Here is a 22,164-nt window from a genome sequence, read left to right on the forward strand (position 1 = left end):
AATCTCCCAATTCTTCCCATCTCCCCTTTCCCCCTTGGTATCCATACATAAACTCATTTGATTGTGTAACTTTATTTCTCCAATTTCTTTTGATGAGGAGACCCTTTCTTGTTGTTTAGTCGCCAAGTCATGTCCAACTCTTTACGACCCCATGGCCTATAGCCTGCCAGGCTCCTCTGTCCATGGGATTTCCCAGGCAAGAATACTGGAGTGGGTTGCCATTTCCTTCTCCAGGGGATCTTTTTGACCTCAGGATGGAACCTGTGTCTCCTGCTTGGCAGGCAGATTCTTTACCACTGAGCCACCTGGGAAGCCCAGCGACCCTTTCTTGAGTAACAGCCATTAATGTGCCCTGAAGCTAGTGTTTCTCAGCATCACCCTCCTATTCCTCAAGCTAACTGACTCAGGTGACTCAGCAGCTGTTTTCTTGGCTGCTTGTCCCAGCCTTCCCTGCTCCCCCATGCAACTCGAATAGTAAAATTCAATCCTCCTGTGGCCAGAGACTCTTGAACGTTTAATCATTTCCAAGGAATTGTAAACACTGGGCAATCAGAAACAAACACTTTGACCTGGCCCTAGAAACTGGCCCTAAGGGAACTTTCCAGCCTAAGTCTCCCAACAGCCATATGCTTCAGCTGAACTTGTCCGAACCTCGGAGTTACTAGGTACAATTCCACCCCTGTCATTTGCTTCATTTCCACCCTTTAAAATGCTTCATACTCCTTAAGGCCCATGCCAATATATTTTTCGTCCAGGAAGCATTCTTTGGTTAAACCCAAAAGGATCAGCTTTCTCTTCTCTGAACTCTCACAACACTGTTAAATCCTATTTCTGTGACTCCTATCACAATTATTTTTTCACTTACCATGTATATGATCTGTGCATAGGTTTTACCTCCACTGTTAGACAAAGGTCCTTGAAAGCAGGAACCATACCTAATTATTTGTATCATGCAGTGTCCACAGTAGTTGCTTTATAATTATTTATTAAATGATTACTGGCACTGAGACCTTGGAAGAAAGCAGGTACCTTCCACATCACCAAAAGACTAAGTTACACTCTGAATAGTTTCAGCCCCACCTGTACTTCAGTGGTTTTAAATGGATTCAGGTCCACACACAACTTATATCATCAACCTCAAATCCAAATTCAATTTTGTTATGTATACGAACATTCACTCTGGTCTCATAATAACCAAGGTTAAAATGAACAGCTATGAAACAACAGTTCCAGCCAACAGAGTGTGAAATATTTACTGCAATCTAGTGCTCTTCCAAAGACTTGAGAGACCACACAGGCATAATCCAGTTAATCTTCCTGCCTCAAGGCAGGACAGAATTTCAACACTTCTCCTGAGAGATGAAGATCTGTCTTGTTTTTAAACATTTCCAGAAAAGGAGATTCCACAACCTCCCTTTGATGGCATCTTTATAACACTTAACTTTCAATTCCAGGGTATTTTCCTTTCCTTTTGACTTAAGTCAACTCTCCTGACTTTAAATGGCCAACAGAGGCTCCTTTCCAATTTCTAAATACTGTTTCCCTCGAGACTCCAATGAATTCCTCTTAGTAGCTGCTACATACAGTGAAATCACAATTTATCTCCTGTATGCTAATTTTTCACACCTACCAGAAACTTCCTGATAACAGTTTGCTATTCTGCATACAAGATTAGAAAGCTATATTCACAGTAATGTCACTTGAAATAAAATGAAATCCATTCTAAAACTGGGGGTCTACGCTTAATAATAATCATTCCAAATTCTGTGCCAACTTTCATTTCTAACAAACTAGTTAAGAGTCTAAAGTTGGTTTTGATCATAAAAAGGAAGATGAAAATTTCATTTTAGGCGCTTGCCCCTACTCCCAAATTCAGACAAATGTTAAAAACATTTTCTCAAAGGGCTCTGATAGTACTGGCAGACACACTTGTTCATTGCCTGCCAAATACTGGCCTCTCCCTAGACTGAATTATGTCTCAAATTTCAAAACCTGTGATCACAAGCATTTTAGAATAGGCACGCCTCAAGCCAGTCACGGAGTATGGGTTATGATTCTACTCAACATTTATCATAAGAAAGTTAAGCCCAGAAATCTGAAGGATTTCCCTAAAAACTCAAAGCAACTGGAAAGATTTTTGCTGTCATTTTTTTCTTTAACAAAGGCTGCCAGTGATTCCCCCGCCAACCCTTCTATGAAATTCCATAGCACTCTACATCTCCCATAGCTTTAGTTCACATGTGGTCCTGTTTCACGGCTTAGTTCTTCTTGTGTGGGTCTCAGCTCCACTTAAAGGCAAACCTGTTGGGGCCAGGGGCTTTGTCTTATGCTAGTGTCTGGGTCATATCTCATACAGAGCAGTACTGTACATAACATTTTCTCAATAAATAAACATAATACCAGGAGAAGAAGTTGAAATGCAGACAAGAACACGGAATGGGCATGAGGAACTTTTAGGAAAAAGTAGAAGTTCAAACTGCAAGACAGATTTTTGGATGTTTCATTACTTTCAGATGCAGGTTTTTGGGGAACTTGTTGCCTTTAAAGGTCAAATACAGATTTGGTCACTAGATGAGTCCTCTCCGGCACCATCATTCCAGGGTTCACGAGCATAAACTAGTATGACCACATCAAGTATAATTATTTGTTGTGAGAATAATTATTTGGTATGACTTATGAAAACAGTGTGTAAAAGTTTAAAATAATTTATCTTAGGTAGCATGATCATTTCCCCTGCTATCTTGTTAGTACTATAAATAAACTAGTGTTCACAAACAATTATCTTTCTTTTCCTGGCTTAAAAAAATTAATTATTTAACTTAATCACAAAGGTTTGTAACAAAAGAGGACTTGGTTTTCTTAGGTCTTAGAGAAATTTTGATTTTCTCATATAGAAATCATTGACATTTCCAGTTGCCAATGGGAAGGGATAGTTAGGGAGTTTGGGATGGTCATGTACACACTGCTGTATTTAAAGAGGATAACCAACAAGGTCCTACTATATAGCACAAGGAACTCTGCTCAATGTTATGTGGCAGCCTGGATGGGAGAAGGGTTTAGAAGAGGACGGATAGATATGCACGTATGCCTGAGTCCCTTCACTGTTCACCTGAAACTATCACAACGTTGTTAATCGACTATACCCCAGGACAAAATAAAAAGTTCAAAAAAAATCACTGACATTTCAAAAGAGATAACTGTTTTCCTGAGAGTTATTCTTTGGAAACTAACCACTTCAAATAACAAGGAAATAAATCATTTTTTCTGAAGCCAGCACATTATACTAGAGAAATATATTTATTCAAGACTTCTAACTAATTTCACTAGAATTCCTAAATATTTATTTTACCTATTCATTATGAAGTCACTGGCATCTTGAGTATAGGAGCTGGGGGACTTTTTAATGCATACAACTGACCTCTCCCCCCAAAATCAAATCTGTATAAACCAAGCATAATTTTCATATTTCACCAATGCCAATCAACACTGTGAACTTTTTTGGTAAAGCAACCCACATTTTCCAAGAGCCTTCAGCTAGAAAAAGAACCAAAGGTACAGATGCTCCCCAGTTGTTTTTAAAATCTGAAAACCACTGTCTTCACTGTTTTCAATGAAATGCGGCTCCACCTGCTTGGAATCCCACTCCCTCCTCTTGGTTTCCAGTTCGTAAAACTCAGACCAGCATTAATTCTCTGAAGCTTGATGGACACATGGGTTCCACTTTCAGCACACTTCCAAAAATGTTCACTTTGCATCTCTGTGAACCACTGAACGTCCTGTAAAGTGATCACAAGCTGTTTTCAATAAGGCAGATGTGGTGGGTGATACACACTCTGAGGCAAACGTGCCTTAGGACACAGAGGCAGGATGCACCGCAGAGAAACTCCACTCTTATTGAAAAGTCTCATTTCACTGGCATGTCAGCAAAATTCAAATTGCCATTTTAAAAAAAGAAAAAAAGCATCTTTTACGTTCCTTGAAGAAAGAGAGGGCATCAGGGTTCTAAGAAATGTGACCTGTAATCATTTTTCTGATCCATAAATACCAAATATAAAGGTACTTTCAACTGTATACCTCTTTCTACTTGCACACTTTCTCCAATTATAAAACAGGTGATCCAGAAAGCATTCAACCAATGGCTAATTGCCACTGCTCTCACTTTGAGGTACTACAGGGAACTCAAAGACACGTTAGGCATGTGTTTCTGTCCTCTAGTTGCTTTTGGTCTAGTTATAAAGACAAAACAAAAGAATTCTTGAAAACCAAAAAGCATGTTTTTTTTCCCCAAAATAATTTTTGTACTTTTCAACTCCTCTCCAGGCAGAAAGTGATTAACCCAATACTTTTCTCAAGATAATTTAATTTTAGGCAAAGAAACATCTCCAAACATACATATCAAAGTTTTTGCAAAATGCATCAAAGCATACTCCTTTTCTAATTTCTCCTTATTAAATTATTTTAGCATCATCTCAAATGTCACTCCCTTATGAAACCTTTCTTAAGGACACTATTTTTTCTTACTCTGAATTTCATACCTCTCTGGCCAGATTGTATGTGTTCACATGTATAAGAGAGTCCCTTTGTTCTTCTACATTACTAATTCTAAGAGGTCAAGACCTTGGTTTTCCTAATGATTTTACTGCCCACAATCCCACCAAACAAAAATACTCTGCGAATTTACTTTTTAAAGCAACTTCACAGTGAATGACCATTCACTTAAAGATGATCTCGTAAATCTGTGTTGTCACACACGACAGCTGCTTAAATAAAACAGGCCACACTGGTGAGTAGGCTAGTAGATTAGCCAACAGTACTTGGTCAAAGCCTGTTCCCACTCAACTGTGAAAGTGACAAGACCAATGTCACCTTACAGACATGATCTGTGTGTTTCCTGCATTCCCACTCCTTTCCCAAAACACAGGAGCAAGTTCCCCTATTCACCAGCATATTATGTCAAGAGTCAGGCATCTCTCCAGCTCTGAGAGGTTCCACCAATGACCAAGAAATCTTCTGGGTGGATGAGCACGGTGGGAAGTCCAGGGGTAAAAAGGAGAAGGGAAAACGTGGAAGTCTAAGAAAATCTCCCCTCTGACAGTGCCTTGGCTCTCTTCACCCCCTGGCCATTCTTCAAGACCTGCCCAAAGGTCACCTCCTCCAGTGCGTCCCCGACTTCCCTCCTCTGCGCTCTTTCAGTCAATAGCTTCAGCTCTCGAATACACAGTCCACTGGAATAAACACATATTTTATATTAAATGAGGGCTGTGGGCATTTAAGCAAAGTGTCTACCAATACAGTGCATGGCGCACAGTAAAACTCAAGTCTACGGCAGCTACTGCTATCCGTTTTGACAGTCTCTACGGACGGGCTTCTCTCCCAGTTAACAGAACGGCACAGTTTCCATTTACAGAGTGTTTATTATGTAGCAGGGACTATCCTAAGCGTGTTACTTTCTCATCAAGCTTGGAGGTTTCCTGAGCCAGGGTACTGTGCTAATTCATTTCTTTAATCCTTACAGGCACAGACACAGTAGATAGGTGCTCTGTATTTGCTGAGTCAAATAAAGAAAAATGAAAAGGCAAAGAAGGTTCATACGGCCATGAGAAGAGAGCTGCTACAGTTCACCGAGTTCCTCATCAAAAGGAACAACACAAGCCTCACTGTGTACTTCCTAGCCCCCAAGTCCAGAATGAAAAGGGCTTCCCATAGCGGGAAAACAGTCCACTCTATGTGGGCTGGCTGGGCTTTGCACGAAGAAGTGTGTCTCTCTGTGCTCACACGATCCTGCCATCCTCCTCTCCGGGTACAATTCACCCACTGTTCACATCTGCGGACTGAGCTGCTTGCTACTCACAGCTTGTTCTGGCTGCTGTCGACTCTGGAACTGCACCTGAGATCTCTCCACAAACCCCATTTCTCCGGTTTTATAAATATCGGCGAGCCCATGTCCTGTTGGTGGTTACTTCAACTCTGTTCGTTTGAAAGAGTACAATGCCTATGAGAGACGTGGTGTGCCAAATGCGTTCACGTGTCACCACACTATTGGAGAACCGAGCCAGACCAAAAAGAATTAAAGCCCTGCAGTCATGCCATGTCGACATGATGGTGTTTAGCATGATCTGTTTTCCACCACTTACCACGCTGTACATGTTTAATCTTCCTCACCATACTGGGAGTTCCAGAGAGCAGGAACCACTAGTTAAATCGCCTCTTGAGCCCCACAAATTCTTCACACTGTACTTTCCACAAACGTTCTCAATTATAGTCATTAATAAATGACATTTGAATGAATAAAGTAAAAATGCCTCCTAGGAAAAAACGCAGTGGGGTAGGGCTATGCTGTCATTCAGTTCATACAGCTGCAACACTCATGAGCTCAGATATAAAGGCAGAAATGTAAGGGGTGACAGCAGAGTGGCTGCATTTAACAGGGTTAAGAGAAACTGAGCAAAAACCTCAGGATGGATGCTAAAAAGAAGTTCCATATTCAGCTATATGTTTGGTCTGAAACAGAAATATGATCCAAGCTACAAAAGTAATTTAAATTGGTATCTGTAGGCACACTCAAAAGTCAAGAGATAAAACAATTTAAATAATGTTTTAATTTAACCTAATACACTTTTAAAAATATTTACTTCTTCCCTCATACCAAGTCTTTGATGTCTGGTGTGTATTTTTACCCTCACAAAAATCTCAGTTTTGACCAGCCACATAGCACATGTTCAAATGCTACGTGTGGCTAAGTGGCTGCTGTACTGGACAGAACAGGTCTAGAACTCAACTCATTTCAGGCCACCACTCAGTTTTCAGAAACGCACAAAGTGAATGATGAAAATGATGGTGGTCACAGACTGTAAAATGAGTCTGAATGAAACTGCACTTCAGATGGCATAAGCTGTATAGAGCGATTTCTCCCTCCTTATTTCTGAGCCTTTTTTGGTAAAGTCAGGTTTTTTGGTACAGCAGTATGACCCTTGAAAGTATACTGCCTCCAAAAAGTAACAATTTTATTTTGTTATACAAACAAGATTTTGCCAACAAACTTATGTAATTCGAAGAGAGGGGTAAAAAAAGAGGGATTAAACACCCTTAAATTCAATAGTTCCTAACAGGGCTTATAAATAAAAAACAGGAAGATCCCCTGGAGAAGAGCATGGCAACCCACTCCAGTATTCTTGCCTGGAGAATCCCATGCATAGAGGAGTCTGGCAGGATATAGTCCATAGGGTCACGCAGAGTCAGACACAACTGAGCTACTAAGATTTTCACTTCAAAGTGAGTTTAATTAGTAAGATCAAATTGTTCAAATGACTCTTACATTAACTTATAGAGATCTTAAAATGATGATCATGGCTTTAAAAATGAGCAAACGGTGTAACGAAGAATGTGATTGTACACAAAGTGATCTTGCAGATATTTACTTCTGCTTCAGACTCTTCCTTCTTACTCTTTCCTGTTTTTTTCACTCCATAAAACCCCAAAACCAGAAAAACCACTTTACAAGACAGTAGCAGCAATCAGAAGGCCTAGAATTGCAGCCCAAAGCTCTCTCACTGGATGGTCTGGGCCAATTCACTCCTTAAGCCTCCATCTCCTTAGTCTCAGACTCTGAATGGGCTCAGTTCAGACATTTCTTCCAGCTCCAAAGTGCTCACTTGGCACATGGATAGTCCTCAACAAGTACTGAAGGGTGAAGAAGAAAACAGAAAGAGGAGGAAGAATTCATTTGTTTTTCTCTGCATGTGTTTCCGTGTAGCTCCCTGGGAAAGTAAGATACTTGTGCCAGAGATGACAGAGGCATGAAAAGCGAAGTGTCCGAGAACATGTCTGACATTCAGAGGGCCGTCAGAGAGACCTGGAACTGGGCTTTGAAAGGCAAAGCTCCTATGACTGGGACATTTTCCTGGTTTCCATCAATAGAGCGTGCATAACACATATCTAGACAAAGATCTTCACACACACACAATAAGGAAAATCACACCTATCTCAACTCTGAAAATTCTGAGACAAAGGCTCTTTATTTTAAACTAACGAGGAGGAATACAGCAGGTGTCTCTATGTTTGTCTAAAAGCTTATTTTTATTTTTAAGGGAAGTAGAAGGCAATGGCACCCCACTCCAGTGCTCTTGCCTGGAAAACCCCATGGATGGAGGAGCCTGGTGGGCTGCAGTCCATGGGGTCGCCAAGAGTCGGACATGACTGAGCGACTTCCCTTTCACTTTTCACTTTCATGCATTGGAGAAGGAAATGGCAACCCACTCTAGTGTTCTTGCCTGGAGAATCCCAGAGACGGGGGAGCCCGGTGGGCTGCCATCTATGGGGTCTCACAGAGTTGGACACGACTGAAGTGACTTAGCAGCAGCAGAACATGCTCTAATAAACACTGCATGATATGCTACTGGTGAAAGGATTAAATGGTATGCACTAGGCCCATGCCGAAGTAAATGTTTCTCTACTCTGGAGTACAAATTTACAAAATGTAACACCAAAAAGAAAATCCAAATAAGTAGTACAAAACAATTTATACAAGGATACATTTGTGGAAATTTCTCTTTCTATTGTACATGCACGTGCAATTTGAAAAAAATGTTCAATCTTACTCTCCAGTTCAACCAGAAGAATATTTTTTCCTTGTCCTAATACAACACTAGAAAAAATAACTTTTAAGAACAAAAGAAACACAATTCGGCGAGAATAGTATAAGTGTCCTTGGTGTCACCATGAGCAGCAGCACCACTGGGGTACCTGAGACAAATCCATGGGATTTTCCAGGCAAGAGCACTGGAGTGGGGTGCCATTGCCTTCTACTTCCCTTAAAAAGAAAAATAAGCTTTTAGACAAACATAGAGACACCTGCTTTATGCCTCCTCGTTAGTTTAAAATAAAGAGCCTTTGTCTCAGGTTTCTCTTCTGAGTTTTCACTGACTCTTCCCCATCCATTCCCGAAAACAGGATGGGACCCTGCTCACCCCTATTTTCTCACGTCTTCTATCCTACTTAATCCTTTCTTCCTTGACAACATAATCAATCGCTCTTCCTTTACCTCCTATCTCCTTCCCATCAGGATGTACCTGACCTTTCTAGGGCAGACTACAAACTGTGAATTACCTGCTAGGCGTCTCTCAGATGCTTTGCCATCATTTCTAATTCAATTCATTCTAAAACTGTGCTCTTTCACTTTGCCTTGCTCCAAACCAGGTCTTTCTTCTTCAGTTCCTGCTGAATTTTCAGTTACTTGGCTTCAAACTCCAGACTCATCTCTGCTCCTCTTGCGGCACTGTCTTCTCCCACGTGTTATCAGCATCCAAGTCCTGGACACTTTAGCTCTGCAATGTTTTGATCATTCTTCCCTTCCTCTTCTCTCATGGCACGGCACCAATGCAGGCCCTCATTATCTCTCATTGTATTGAAAAACAGGTAATGAATTTACCTCGTCCCTGGCTCATTTTATTGAATACCATCCTTTTCCCACCCACTGACCAAACCCAATTTATTTTAAGCTCTACTTTCAGATTAACCTGAAAGGGAGTTTGAATCAGGCCACTGTTTTGTTCAAAACAGAGACACGGAATGTATCGAGATGCAATCCTGGTATCAAGGCCCTCCACAGCAGGATTTGGTTTCAGCCTCCTCCTCTGTTTTTTTTTTTTTTTTTTTGGCCATGTCACACAGCTTGGGGGATCTTAATTCCCTGACCAGGGATTGAAATCATGCCCTTGGCAGTGAAAGCTCAGAGTCCTAACCAGTGGACCGTCAGCGAAGCTCCTCAACCTCCTTCTAGGTGTGTCACCCAGGATTCCCTTCCAGGGACCAGCAGTCCAACTCTACACGATGTCATTCTCTGAATACAGTTGATATTTTCTCCATCTCTTGGCACATCTGCCTGCAATCCAATGGTCAACTATATCTGAGATGCTAATAAAAAGGTATTGTTCATTTTCAACTAAGTATATCCCTAAATATCTAATGTTTCTGAAGCTACTGTAAATTATTGGGTTGCTGTTCATTTTTATTTTCTAATTGCTCATGCTATTTTAAAGAGGTACAATCTGTATTTTGACCTTTTTCCTGCCACCCTGCCACTTGTAAGTTCTAGAAGCTTATTCAAAGATTCTTTAATGTTTATCAAATACATGACCTTATTGTCTACAAATAAAGATGCTTTTGCTTCCTCCATTCTGATCTGAATTTCTTTTCTCTTTCTTGCCTAATTACACTGGCTAAGAAGTCCAGTCAATGCTGAAGAGAAGTGGCTAAATCCTCACCTATTTTGCATCTTGGATGGAAAGTGTTCAGTCTTTTACTATTAAATATGATGACAGCTGTATATGTTTAATGCATGCCCATCACCACCTTGAGGAGGTTTCTACCTACTACGACCTGCTGCAAGTTTATAACATAAACAAGAGTTGAACTTTGTCAAATGCTTTCCACATAGTTTTTTCTATTTTATTCTGTGAATACCAAGCATATCTATTTTTTCATAATTAACACTTTATTTTTTAAAGCAGTTTTAGGTTTACAGAAAATGATCAGCTAGTGCAGAGTTGCCATATACCCCCTCTTCGCAAACACCCCCTCAGCAGTTTCTGTCGTTACTAATAACTTGTATTAGTTATGCTATATTTATTATAATCAATAAACCAATATCAATACATTATTAACAACTAAACTCCATACATCAAGGTTCACTCTTTTGAGCTATACAGTCCCATGAGTTTTGATAAACACATAATGGCATATATCTACCTTTATAGCAGCATACAGAACAGTTTCATTGCTCTAAAAATCCTGTACTTAACCTATTTATTCATCTCTCCTCTCCTCTCACTCCTCCTGGCAACCACTGATTTTGCCCCTATTTCTCTGAAGGCATCCAAGTTTGCATTAAATTTTAATTTGGATTTAAAGTGGATCTGGCATATTCTAAGTGCTGAATTAAAGACAGCTACTATTAATAGAAACAATGAAAATAGCAGAGCATTCTAAGAGTACAGTTCCAAAGATAGATAAGAAGACTGTGAGACTTCTTTCCGGTATAGCAGTTGGGTAGGAACAGTGATAACTCAACCAAATATTTCGAGAGACAGCCCCTCCTTTCTCCTAATCACACCTCTACCTTAGAATATTTTTAAGTAAAATGTGCAAAATCCTCACACATAATACAAACAGAAAATACAATAGGGAAGTGATTATTATTTACCATCATCATTAGGCATGATTTCAATAATCGTCTGAACACAGACTACAGGAAAAGGCAGATATTACTCAGGAAGACACAAATTAATGTAATGACAAGAAAATCCAAATTGCTGGTGAGATTTGTAAGGTCCAATGGGCACTTTCCCTCTGGGGACAGGCCACAGAAGAGGATCAGGATTACAACCCAGCTGGGCATTTGGGTCTCCTTGAGAACGGAACTAGGACAGAGTGTTTCCTCCGGCTCAGTTCAGTTCAGTCGTTCAGTCTTGTCCGACTCTGTGCAAACCCATGGACTGCAGCAAGCCAGGCCTCCCTGTCCATTGCCAACTCCCGGAGTTTACTCAAACTTATGCCCATTGAGTCGCGGATGCCATCCAACCATCTCATCCTCTGTCACCCGCTTATCCTCCTCTCTTCAATCTTTCCCAGCATCGGGGTCTTTACGAATGAGTCAGTTCTTCGCATCAGGTGGCCAAAGTATTGGAGTTTCAGCTTCCGCATCAGTCCTTCCAATGAATATTCAGGATTGATCTCCTTCAGGATGGATTGGTGGGATCTCCTTGCTGTCCAAGGGACTCTCAAGAGTCTTCTCCAACACCACAGTTCTAAAGCATCAATTCTTTGGCACTCAGCTTTCTTTATAGTCTTAACTCTCACATCCATACAGGACTACGGGAAAAAAACATAGCTTTGACTAGGTAGACCTTTGTGTGCTTTTTAATATGTCTAAGTTGGTCATAACTTTTTTCCCAAGGAGCAAGCATCTTTTAATTTCATGGCTGCAGCCACCATCTGCAGTGATTTTGGAACCCCCCAAAATAAAATCTGTCACTGTTTCCATTGTTTCCCCACCTATTCTCTGGCTTAGTCTTTAGCAAAGTGGTTCTGTCCACCAGTGAAGGGAACACATAATTTAGCTAAATTTCAATCTTCTTTCTACTAAACTGGTGACGTGTCCTTCTGGTACAACAGGTCTTTCTTTTTTTTTCTTCATTCATTCAACAGTCATTGTGTAGATGCCATGTACAGGTTCAAGTATAGGTTGTTAATATTTTGCCCGGTCTTAGCTGTCAGTTCTGCAGAAGTCAGAACAGGACTTTCCATCCTATGTGTCTGACAGATAGTTTCCTCTTGCTTTTCTGTTACACTATGCACATGTTCTGTACTCCAACCCCATTAGAATGCTAGGATCTGGTCTGGTTCACGCAGCACTTGGCCCCTGCCCAGAATATTTGTTAAATGAAACCAACTTGTCTTCTTTGATGCTTTTACTAATTATGCATGTCAAAATCTCATTGTCTGAAATAAGTAAAAGTTCATGCTTATATAGTCATCATTAAAAATATGTTTCCCATTTGCTTTCAATATTCACAGTTTCTGCATGAAAACACCTTATCTATCATAGCGTCTTTTTAAAAAATTTCAGTTTGCTATGTCATTTATTTGAATTTAAGATGATCTTCATACTTTCTAGATGTGCCTTACGGCATGTGCATGCGAGCACACACATACACAGGCACATATGTGCCTGTGTGTGTGCTTGCATGTATATATATATTTACATTTAATGCCATTCATTTAATCTTGGAAATTTCATGACACTTCATAGGAACTATTACTAGAACACCTAGTGAAAGCACGAAACTATCATATATCAGGTAGAAGGCGATGGCACCCCACTCCGGCACTCCTGCCTGGAAAATCCCATGGACGGAGGAGCCTGGGGGGCTGCAGTCCATGGGGTGGCCAAGAGTTGGACACAACAGAGCGACTGCACTTTCACTTTTCACTTCCCTGCACTGAAGAAGGAAATGGCAACCCACTCCAGTGTTCTTGCCTGGAGAATCCCAGGGATAGGGGAGCCTGGTGGGCTGCCATCTCTGGGGTCACCCAGAGTCAGACACGACTGAAGCGACTTAGCAGCAGCAGCAGAAAGTAACCAGAACATTTCTGTATATAAAGCAATTAGTGATTTTTTAAAAAATGTGGTTTTGTGCCTCTTTTTCATTTCACTGCTTCTCCTTCATTAAGCAACCCTATGTGGAACTGCTCAGGATTTTAGTGCCTTTTTCTGTAAGGAGAGAATTAAATACATCACAAGGTTGGCTGTCTGTTCTGAAACCTTTAGGAACCAACAGCAAGGGAAGAAAGAGCTACTTAAGGGGAGCTCACGTCTTTCTGAGTAGCAGAGACATTTTTGGTTACACTTTTGCACATCAACAGGGGCTTCCCAGGTGGCGTGGTAAAGTACCCGCCTGTCAGTGCAAGAGATGCCTGTCAATGCAAGAGATGCGGGTTCAATCCCTGGGTTGGAAAAATCCCCGGGTTGGAAAAATCCCCTGGAGTAGGAAATGGCAATCCACTTCAGCATTCTTGCCTGGGAAATCCCATAACAGAGGAGCCTGGAGGGCTATAGTCCAAGGGGTCGCAAAAGACTCAGAAATGAGTGATCACACCCACCATATCAATGATTGCTCAGGAATAACCTTCTAATTCCTCAGATTTGGCCAGGAGGTGAGTGCTTATATTTCTAAACATCATACACTGCCTCTTTCTTAAAAGATTTCATATTATTTGTTCAATGCATGGCTTCCTTACTGGGGCTGGAATTCTTAAGGCCAAGGACAATTGCCATACTACCATTAATAAATATAAAGGATAACATTTAGCATTTTAGGGAGGTCTCAATACTCCAAAAGCTAAGTTAGATTTTCTTTCATAATCCCAGAGATAAGGTGAAGGTGAGTCGCTCAGTCGTGTCCAACTCTTTGCAACCCTGTGGACGGTACCCTACTAGGCTTCTCAATCCATGGGATTCTCCAGGCAAGAATACTGGAGTGGATTGCCATTTCCTTCTCCAGGGGATCTTCCCAACCCAGGGATCGAACCCAGGTCTCCCGCATTGGAGGCAGACGCTTTAACCTCTGAGCCACCAGGGAAGCCAATCCCAGAGATGAGTAAGTCTAATCTATCCTGGATTTCTTCCCTTTACCCAACGTGTCTTAGATTCTGACCATATAATATATGTGGGTGTAGCCTGACTTGATCCCATCTCAAAAACCAAACCAGCATCACTGGTCAGAGGCTGGTTGCATTTGTCCTTCCTTTTGGTACCAAGTGTCCCTTGGATAACCAATAAAATACTCACCAGTAATAGAAATCAGCCTTCACTCATTCAAGAGTTGATCGTTCAGCTGATGTCGTGCTTCTCATTGTCTTCTTTTTCTACCTACTCTTTAATTCTCACTGGCACACATGCCAACAAAGGCTGGCTGAAGCATGGGGGCTAGTTCTAATTAGTGGACTTTGCAATTGGCTAGAAACTCCAAAGGGGCACATAAAGTTGGCAGACGTCTGAAACTCTAAAAGTTTGGAGAATTTTTCGGATGACATCAATGATTCTTAGTAGGACCCAGAAAAGATAGTTTGTCCAGTCAATAACCCAGTTACCAGCCTACCATGATGTTACCATTTTTGTCTTCCCTTTTTCTAGGTGGTGATATTATATAGTTTTGCATTACCCTATGAAGGCTTCCTTCATAGCTCAGTTGGTAAAGAATCCGCCTGCAATGCAGGAGAGCCCGGTTCGATTCCTGGGTCGGGAAGATCCGCTGGAAAATGGATAGGCTACCCACTCCAGTATTCTTGAGTTTCCCTTGTGGCTCAGCTGGTAAAGAATTCGCCTGCAACGCAGGAGACCTGGGTTTGATCCCTGGGTTGGGAAGATTTCCCTTGGAGAAGGGAAAGGCTACCCACTCCAGGATTCTGGCCTGGAGAAGTCCATGGACTATAGTCCATGGGGTGGTAAAGAGTCGGACACGACTGAGCAACTTTCACTTTCACTCTCCATTACCCTATCTGTGAATTATTGTTATTATCATGTTATTTCCTCTCTCTGGGCCTCATGTCATCATCAACAAAATATAAACAACAGCCAGATAGGTTTGTTCTGAAAACCCATGCATTAGTTCCAAGGATGAAATAACGTATGAAAGTGCTTTATAAGATGTAGAGGACCAACATTACCAACATTAACTGTTCATGGTTTAAGTTTTACATTAGAATGCTGAGCTGTCTTCTCAAAAGCAGAGGTGTTTCAGAGGGGTCACTGTGATAGATGAAATTCGAAATTTTGGCACACTTGGCCAGCATGCATACCAAATTCCATGTAGGTGCTTACCTTAGGAGGTTTCCTGAATGATGGAAACAAAAAATTTCAGCAGCAGAAGTAGAGAGGGTTGTCCACACAGCAGCGATACATCAGAAGGAAGTAATGAAAGAAAAAAAAACAAGGCAAACTCAGCATCTTGATTACATGATCTAATAATATATGCTCTACTTCACAAAGATCAGAGCCAAATTTACTCCACTGCCTGAAGCAATAAACTCTTATATTTGCTCAAAAACACAGTGTGGGCATAATAAGTTTCTTCCTTGGCTTAATAGAATCTATCCAGTCATTCAGTATTTTTAATGATTATAAAATAGCCAACAAAAAGAACATCAGAAAAAAAAGAAAGAAACATGCTGCAATCATATTGCTTGTGGTTAAATACTTCAAAATCAATTTTCATATTTGAATTTTTTTTAAATTGACATATACATATATATCCTTTGAAAAATAATCAATATGGGATTTCTCCCCCACTTAGAAAGCATTGTTTAGATGACAATTTTCACATATTTCAACCCTGAGTATAAATTTAAAAGCAAATTGAATCCTTATCATCAACCACACATGAATTTTTTTATCATTCAATTTTGCATTAAAAAAAAACCTCTGCATCCAGTAAAATCTCTGAAAAGGAAATAGTTTTCAAACTAACAAACCATTAGACTAACTTCGGTAAATGTTTTGATTGTGTACAAAGTTAAGGAGCTGAACTATGGTTTATATGGTATGTAATTCTATCACAGGGGCTTGGCCTTCTGGATATAGTTATTCTTAACCAGTCTCCAATACCATCTCCATTAACAAAATGATTGTTAAAAAGAAATGGGGGTTTTTCCTGTGGCTTTAATCTTTCTTCATAGGGAATAGAACCATGAGAATTAAAAAAAAAAAAAAGGATTTTCCTGGGCAGAGGGCATGGGAACTAAAAGGTATAGGCATGAACAGCACATTGCACTTTCTCCATCATTGTGTTCAACTGCAACCAAGATTGCTGGCAGAAACATAAATAACCTCAGAAATGCAGATGACATCAATCTTAAGGCAGAAAGCAAAGAAGAACTAAAAAGCCTCTTGATAAAAGTGAAACAGAAGAGTGAAAAAGTTGGGTTAAAACTCAACATTCAGAAAACTAAGATCATGGCATCTGGTCCCATCACTTCATGGCAAATAGATGGGGAAACAGTGGCAACAGTGACAGCCGTTATTTTGGGGGGCTCCAAAATCACTGCAGGTGGTGACTGCAGCCATGAAATTAAAAGATGCTTCCCCATTGGAAGAAAAGTTATGACCAACCTAGACAGCATATTAAAAAGCACAGACATTACTTTGCCAACAAAGGTCTGTCTAGTCAAAACTATGGTTTTTCCAGTGGTTGTGTATGGATGTGAGAGTTGGACTATAGATAAAGCTGAGTGCCAAAGAATTGATGCTTTAGAACTGTGGTGTTGGAGAAGACTCTTGAGAGTCCCTTGGACTGCAAGGAGATCCAACCAGTCCATCCTAAATGAGATCAGTCCTGGGTGTTCATTGGAAGGACTGATGCTGAAGCTGAAACTCCAATACTTTGGCCATCTGATGAGAAGAGCTGACTCATTAGAAAAGACCCTGATGCTGGGAAAGATTGAAGGCAGGAGGAGAAGGCGATGACAGAGGATGAGATGGTTGGATGGCATCCCTGACTCAACGGACACGAGTTTGAGTAAACTCCGGGAGTTGGCAATGGACAAGGAGTCCTGCTGCAATCCATGGGGCTGCAGAGTCAAACAAGTGAGCGACTGAACTGAACTGAACTGTGTTCAATATCTGTCCCAGAACTATGAGGCCCCCAAATAAAACCCAGAGCTCAATATCAAGAAAAGAAACTCCATGGATTCCACAATTAGGTAGATAACCCTAACCTTTAAATCTACGGAAAGAAAATCATGACCTTTCTTATAATGATGAAGGTAAAGAATTATCTTCTTCAAATTCCATGAATTAGCTAAAAAGAAATGAATCCTTATATCATAACCGCAGGCAGCGACAAGAGGAATGTGATTTTTGTCTTCAGGTTTCAGAGGGAAACTACCTAGAAAAACTGGTATCTCAAGCTGCTATTAAGAAGTTTCAACATTCTGTGCATCTATCCTTTTAAACAAGACAAACATTCATGGATGTTGTTATAACAATGCATGCATGCTTTTAAATATAAGAGAGCCATGGGTCTCTGCTCTGTACATAAAACTTCAGGTTTCTTCCAAGAAAATTTCTTTAAGTGGAACAACTGCTCTAAAAGGCATCTGTTCTGAACAGGTAGAAGAATAATAATAATAAAAACCTCACTCACAGCACTTTTGATAAAGCCCTCTCTTATATTGCCTGCTTTATTTTTTAAAAGCCATTTAAATCACGGCTTTATTTAGCGGGGTAAAGAAAAGCCGCTTGACTTGGCCTACAATAAACCAACCATATGAAACAGCATGGGACAAATTAGTAAAATATATGTTTCACGTTAAGGCTACAATGAACCAAGGAATCTAATGGGGGTGGAACATGCTCACAGAAATCCCAGGGATTTCCCCAGGGTTCTCCTGTGCTTCACGACTGTATAATAATCATCACCAGCAGCAAAGAATAAGTGCTGGTTTTTAGCCAGTAGTACGCTGACCTCCTTTGGCATCCAATAATAGAGCGAGCCTTTCCTTATTGACATTTCAACACAGTTCTCTTTATTCCTATTAGGAAACCAATCCTATTTCAGCATTTTAAGTACTCTGTAAGTGTATCTCTTTGTCTTAGAAAGAAAGCACATGATATGGGAATGCCAGTATAATTCAGCTTTCCTTTATGCTTCTAAGGATGGTTTGTTACGAACAAATGGAGGGACTTCCCGGGTGGCCAGTGGCTAACACTCTGCACTCCCAATGCATATGGCCTGGCTTTGATCTCAGGTCAGGGAACTAGACCCCACATGCCACAGCCAAGACCTGGCGCAACCAAAACAAATAAATAAATATAAAATATTAATAATAAAAAATGGAGACCAGGATGCAAGGGGAAAAGGCAGGTCACTAAGTGAAACTGCCACCACCCAAATTACTCATCATTTAGTTTAGATCAAGGATCCCGGCTGCAGAAGGAAAAGTAAGTCATTTGGTTTATCACAACTGTACTTCATTCACTGATAAACATTTCTTGAGGTTTGAATTAGCTGATAAAAAACTAAGCATCCTAATCCAGAACCATAGTTTACTGCCCCATTTCCAGAGGCTCTGTATCATTTTCTGGTAATTGTGAAGAAAAAATTTTCCAACATGAGTAACACTGATACTATAACCAAATGCAGCAGGTTATCCTTTGAGGGGAAAAAAGGAAAAACTAATGTGATATTGCAATGTAAAGATAAAAGTTTTCTCTCATGTATCTATGAAAAAAGATGAATATAAACATCTATCATGAACATAATCAATATTAAAAGTATATATTTTTAAGTTACAGCCTTTGTTGGTTATATCAATAAAGTCTTAACAAAGAGTTCCTTCTAATTCTCAATCAGGTCCAGGCGATTGCTGGTACCTACATGGTTCCTTTACAGAAAGACACAATATTCCTGGCTAAGCAAACATCCAATGAACTACAAAGAACACTCCGTCAAAGAGAACTCACTGACCTGCAGACACAGGCTGAGAGAGAAAATAAGAACGCGTGGTTCTACACTGATTGACGCTAACTCTACTCTGTAAACACCGAAGGTTCTTTCCTCTCTCAGGACAAAAAAGCTGATGGGCCTCTTCAAGGTCACCCACACTTCATGCACTCCCCACACAACTCTTATAACTTCCATGCCTTTCACTCACTTGGTCTCTCCCTTCTGCCTGAGCAAATCGCCCCTCTCCAAAACCCAGCTCCAGGCTCCACTCTCAATTCCTCACCAATTGTTTCAGACCATGGCCTTCACCAGCTCTGATAGCTGAGGATTCCTACGGTCAACAAAAGAGCCTAACATCACGGCCACACATAAAGTCCTATCACCTTCAGTGATCCTGTCTGAATTCGAGTCTTGTGCATCCTTAAGACTTAAACTCTTGAAAGCAGAGGCCATACCACATACTACTTGCATGATATCTCAGACGCCAAGCCCACCCAGTTATGTAGTACTGAACTCACAGGAAGAACTCAGAAGTAAGTTTGTACACTTGTGGCTTAAACATAATCTAGATGTGAAGCCTTTCTTTCATCATCACCACAATCTCACAATTCCAAAGTTGGGGAAGGTGTCAAGGACTGTCAGAAAATGGAGACCATTTCCTATGTCTTATTTAAATAGAATTATTTCTCTAGATGAGCATTTTACACAGAGAAGTTCAATGGGATGTTAGCTAGGATCAAGTCCTCAAGAGCCTCAGAAGTCAGCTAGACTCAGAAATGCAGGTTCAGTTTGAAGACACAAGACACACACACACACACACACACACACACACACACAGACACACACACACACACACACACACACATACACACACACACACACGGGACTGTAAAGATAACCTGGACCTGTATCTGGCCAGGTCTTGAAATGAGGAGTAGGTACTGAATTTAGTAGGCTATATAAGAGTTTAACAAGAGAGTGAAATAAATAAGGCAGTATAAATAGCATATTACAATGACAACAATCCTATGTAGCTGTCATTCTCTCTTCACACCTTACACCAAAAGATGATGCTCGGGGCAAGGAGTCTTTTGTCCAGTATTTACAGCCCATCAACTACAGAGTGAGCTACTTACAAGTCAGATGCCCCCAAATTCCAATATCCACAAGCCCTAACCCCAGTCAGCACTGCAAGAGACACGAATGATGAGTGCTTTCTTCAGAAACAGAAAATTCTCTTCCATGTGCTAAAAAATGTTTTGATTAATTGTTGGAAATTGCCAACCTACATCAGAAAGATACAGAATTAAATGATATTTTACTCTTAGAGACTACTCTAACGACGTATACTTTATAACGCCCTTGATTTTCACCTTCCACTTGGAGAACTAAACATCAGAGTCCAAGTAACCCTGTTAAACCAGCAAGCATTTACTAAGTACCGATCACTACACTGAACATCATAGGGATAAGAGAGGAATGAGGCATAGTCTCTGACCTCAACACCTTGTGAGAGAGACAGATACATTCATGAAGAACTAATATCCAGTAGACTGGGATGCCTGGGATGGAGCACAGACAGAAACAAAGAATTATATTCAAGTCCACAAATATTTAACATATACTGTGCGCTTTGTTGAGAAACAAATTAGACATGCTGCCTTTCAGCCATCAATAAATGCAACTTATACACACAATCTTGATACAATGTGACGTGCACAGCAGCCCCAGAGGGAAAGATCACCTGGGGAAGAAGGGAAGTTTCTCAGAGAAGGAAACCCCTGCACCCGTATCTAGGAGGCGAAGAGAGTCACCCAGCTGATAGGGTAAAGAAATGGCCCTTCAACAGGAAGAACCCTGAGTGCAAAAGAGTACTGGAGCACACAGCCTGCTCGAGGACCACAGCATTGTGCGAGCTCAGTAGTTTGTCCACAGAAAGAGACTGGACACAGGGTTGGACTGTGTTTGATAAGTGGCTATAAAGGTTTATCATCCACAATGATTTATTAAGTGTAGTTTGAAGATAAGTTCATATACTTGTATACCAACAAATGAACACATTCATAGATACAAAACTATATAGCAAGCACTTCTATGAGTTATAAAAAGCAGATCCAGTGAAGTTGCTCAGTCATGTCTGACTCTTTGCGATCCCATGGACTGTAGCCTACCAGGCTCCTCCACCCATGGAATTTTCCAGGCAAGAGTACTGGAGTGGGTTGCCATTCCCTTCTCCAGGGGATCTTCCCAACCCAGGGATTGAACCCAGGTCTCCCGCACTGCAGGCAGACGCTTTACTGTCTGAGCTACTAGGGAAGCCCAAAAAGCAGATGGGGTTACATATACATTTTGAAGAGCCCTTGACACCCACCACAAGAAGAATGCATATGGCAAAAACATTAATGACCTGGTTAATTCAAACAGATTGCTACAATAAAATGCAAAACTTGAGGGGAATACATGAGCATATCCACAGGAACTATTAACTCAACCTAATGATGTTCATTCAATATGCGTGTGTGTGTGTGCGTGTGTGTGTGTGTGTGTGCGTGCGTGTGTGTGTGTGTTTCCAGAATTAAAATGGATACACAAAGCAACTGGAAAGTTTAGCAAGTTACAGGGCATTATTTGATGGAATTACTATCCACTGATATAGCCTTCCTGCCTTTTTTCTTCTGGTATTTGTCAAGGAAAACGCCTGAATTATTCCCCCTGACTAACGAGACACAGCCAGCTACTGCTGTGGGTGACAGGCCTCTGAGAAGCCCCTGGCCGTCTCTGTGGAGAGTTCTCTGAGCCACTGCACAGAGCTCTAGCTTCTCATCACCATGGATGCAACTCCCAGCTCAGGGAGCCTGGCAAGAACTCACACTAGATTAACCAAAACAAAGTTGAGCAGAGAAAACATGGCTCTTGTGCAACTTTCTTGCTGTGTCTTCAAAAGGACCATGCAGAGAAGCTTTAAAAAAAAAAAAAAAAAGAAGGCAGCAGTAAGCACCAATTCTTCATTTTAAATCAAGAATCAGGCCCCTCTGTGAGGCCATTCTCGGGCTAGTTCTCAGCTGCTACTACTAGACAGGACCTCAATTAACATGCTGTCTGGAAGAAGCATACATCTTATCAGTTTTACTTGTCTTTCAGGATTAATTTTCCACTTATGTGA

The 22,164-nt window shown here is 40.8% G+C and overlaps 1 protein-coding gene across 3 annotated transcripts in view; it reads right to left on the bottom strand.

Annotated features, from left to right (window-relative positions):
• KIF13A (kinesin family member 13A) overlaps positions 1-22,164 on the bottom strand; it is a 194,890-nt gene that overhangs the window by 98,857 nt on the left and 73,869 nt on the right. For all 3 annotated transcript variants that reach the window (XM_018038721.1, XM_018038723.1, XM_018038722.1), the window contains exon 3: positions 15,380-15,392. In XM_018038721.1, coding sequence (XP_017894210.1) covers positions 15,380-15,392 — 13 coding nt within the window. The remainder of the gene's footprint in view (positions 1-15,379; positions 15,393-22,164) is intronic.

Source organism: Capra hircus, chromosome 23 (genome assembly GCF_001704415.2).
Source record: "Capra hircus breed San Clemente chromosome 23, ASM170441v1, whole genome shotgun sequence".
Classification (NCBI taxonomy): Eukaryota; Metazoa; Chordata; class Mammalia; order Artiodactyla; family Bovidae; genus Capra; species Capra hircus.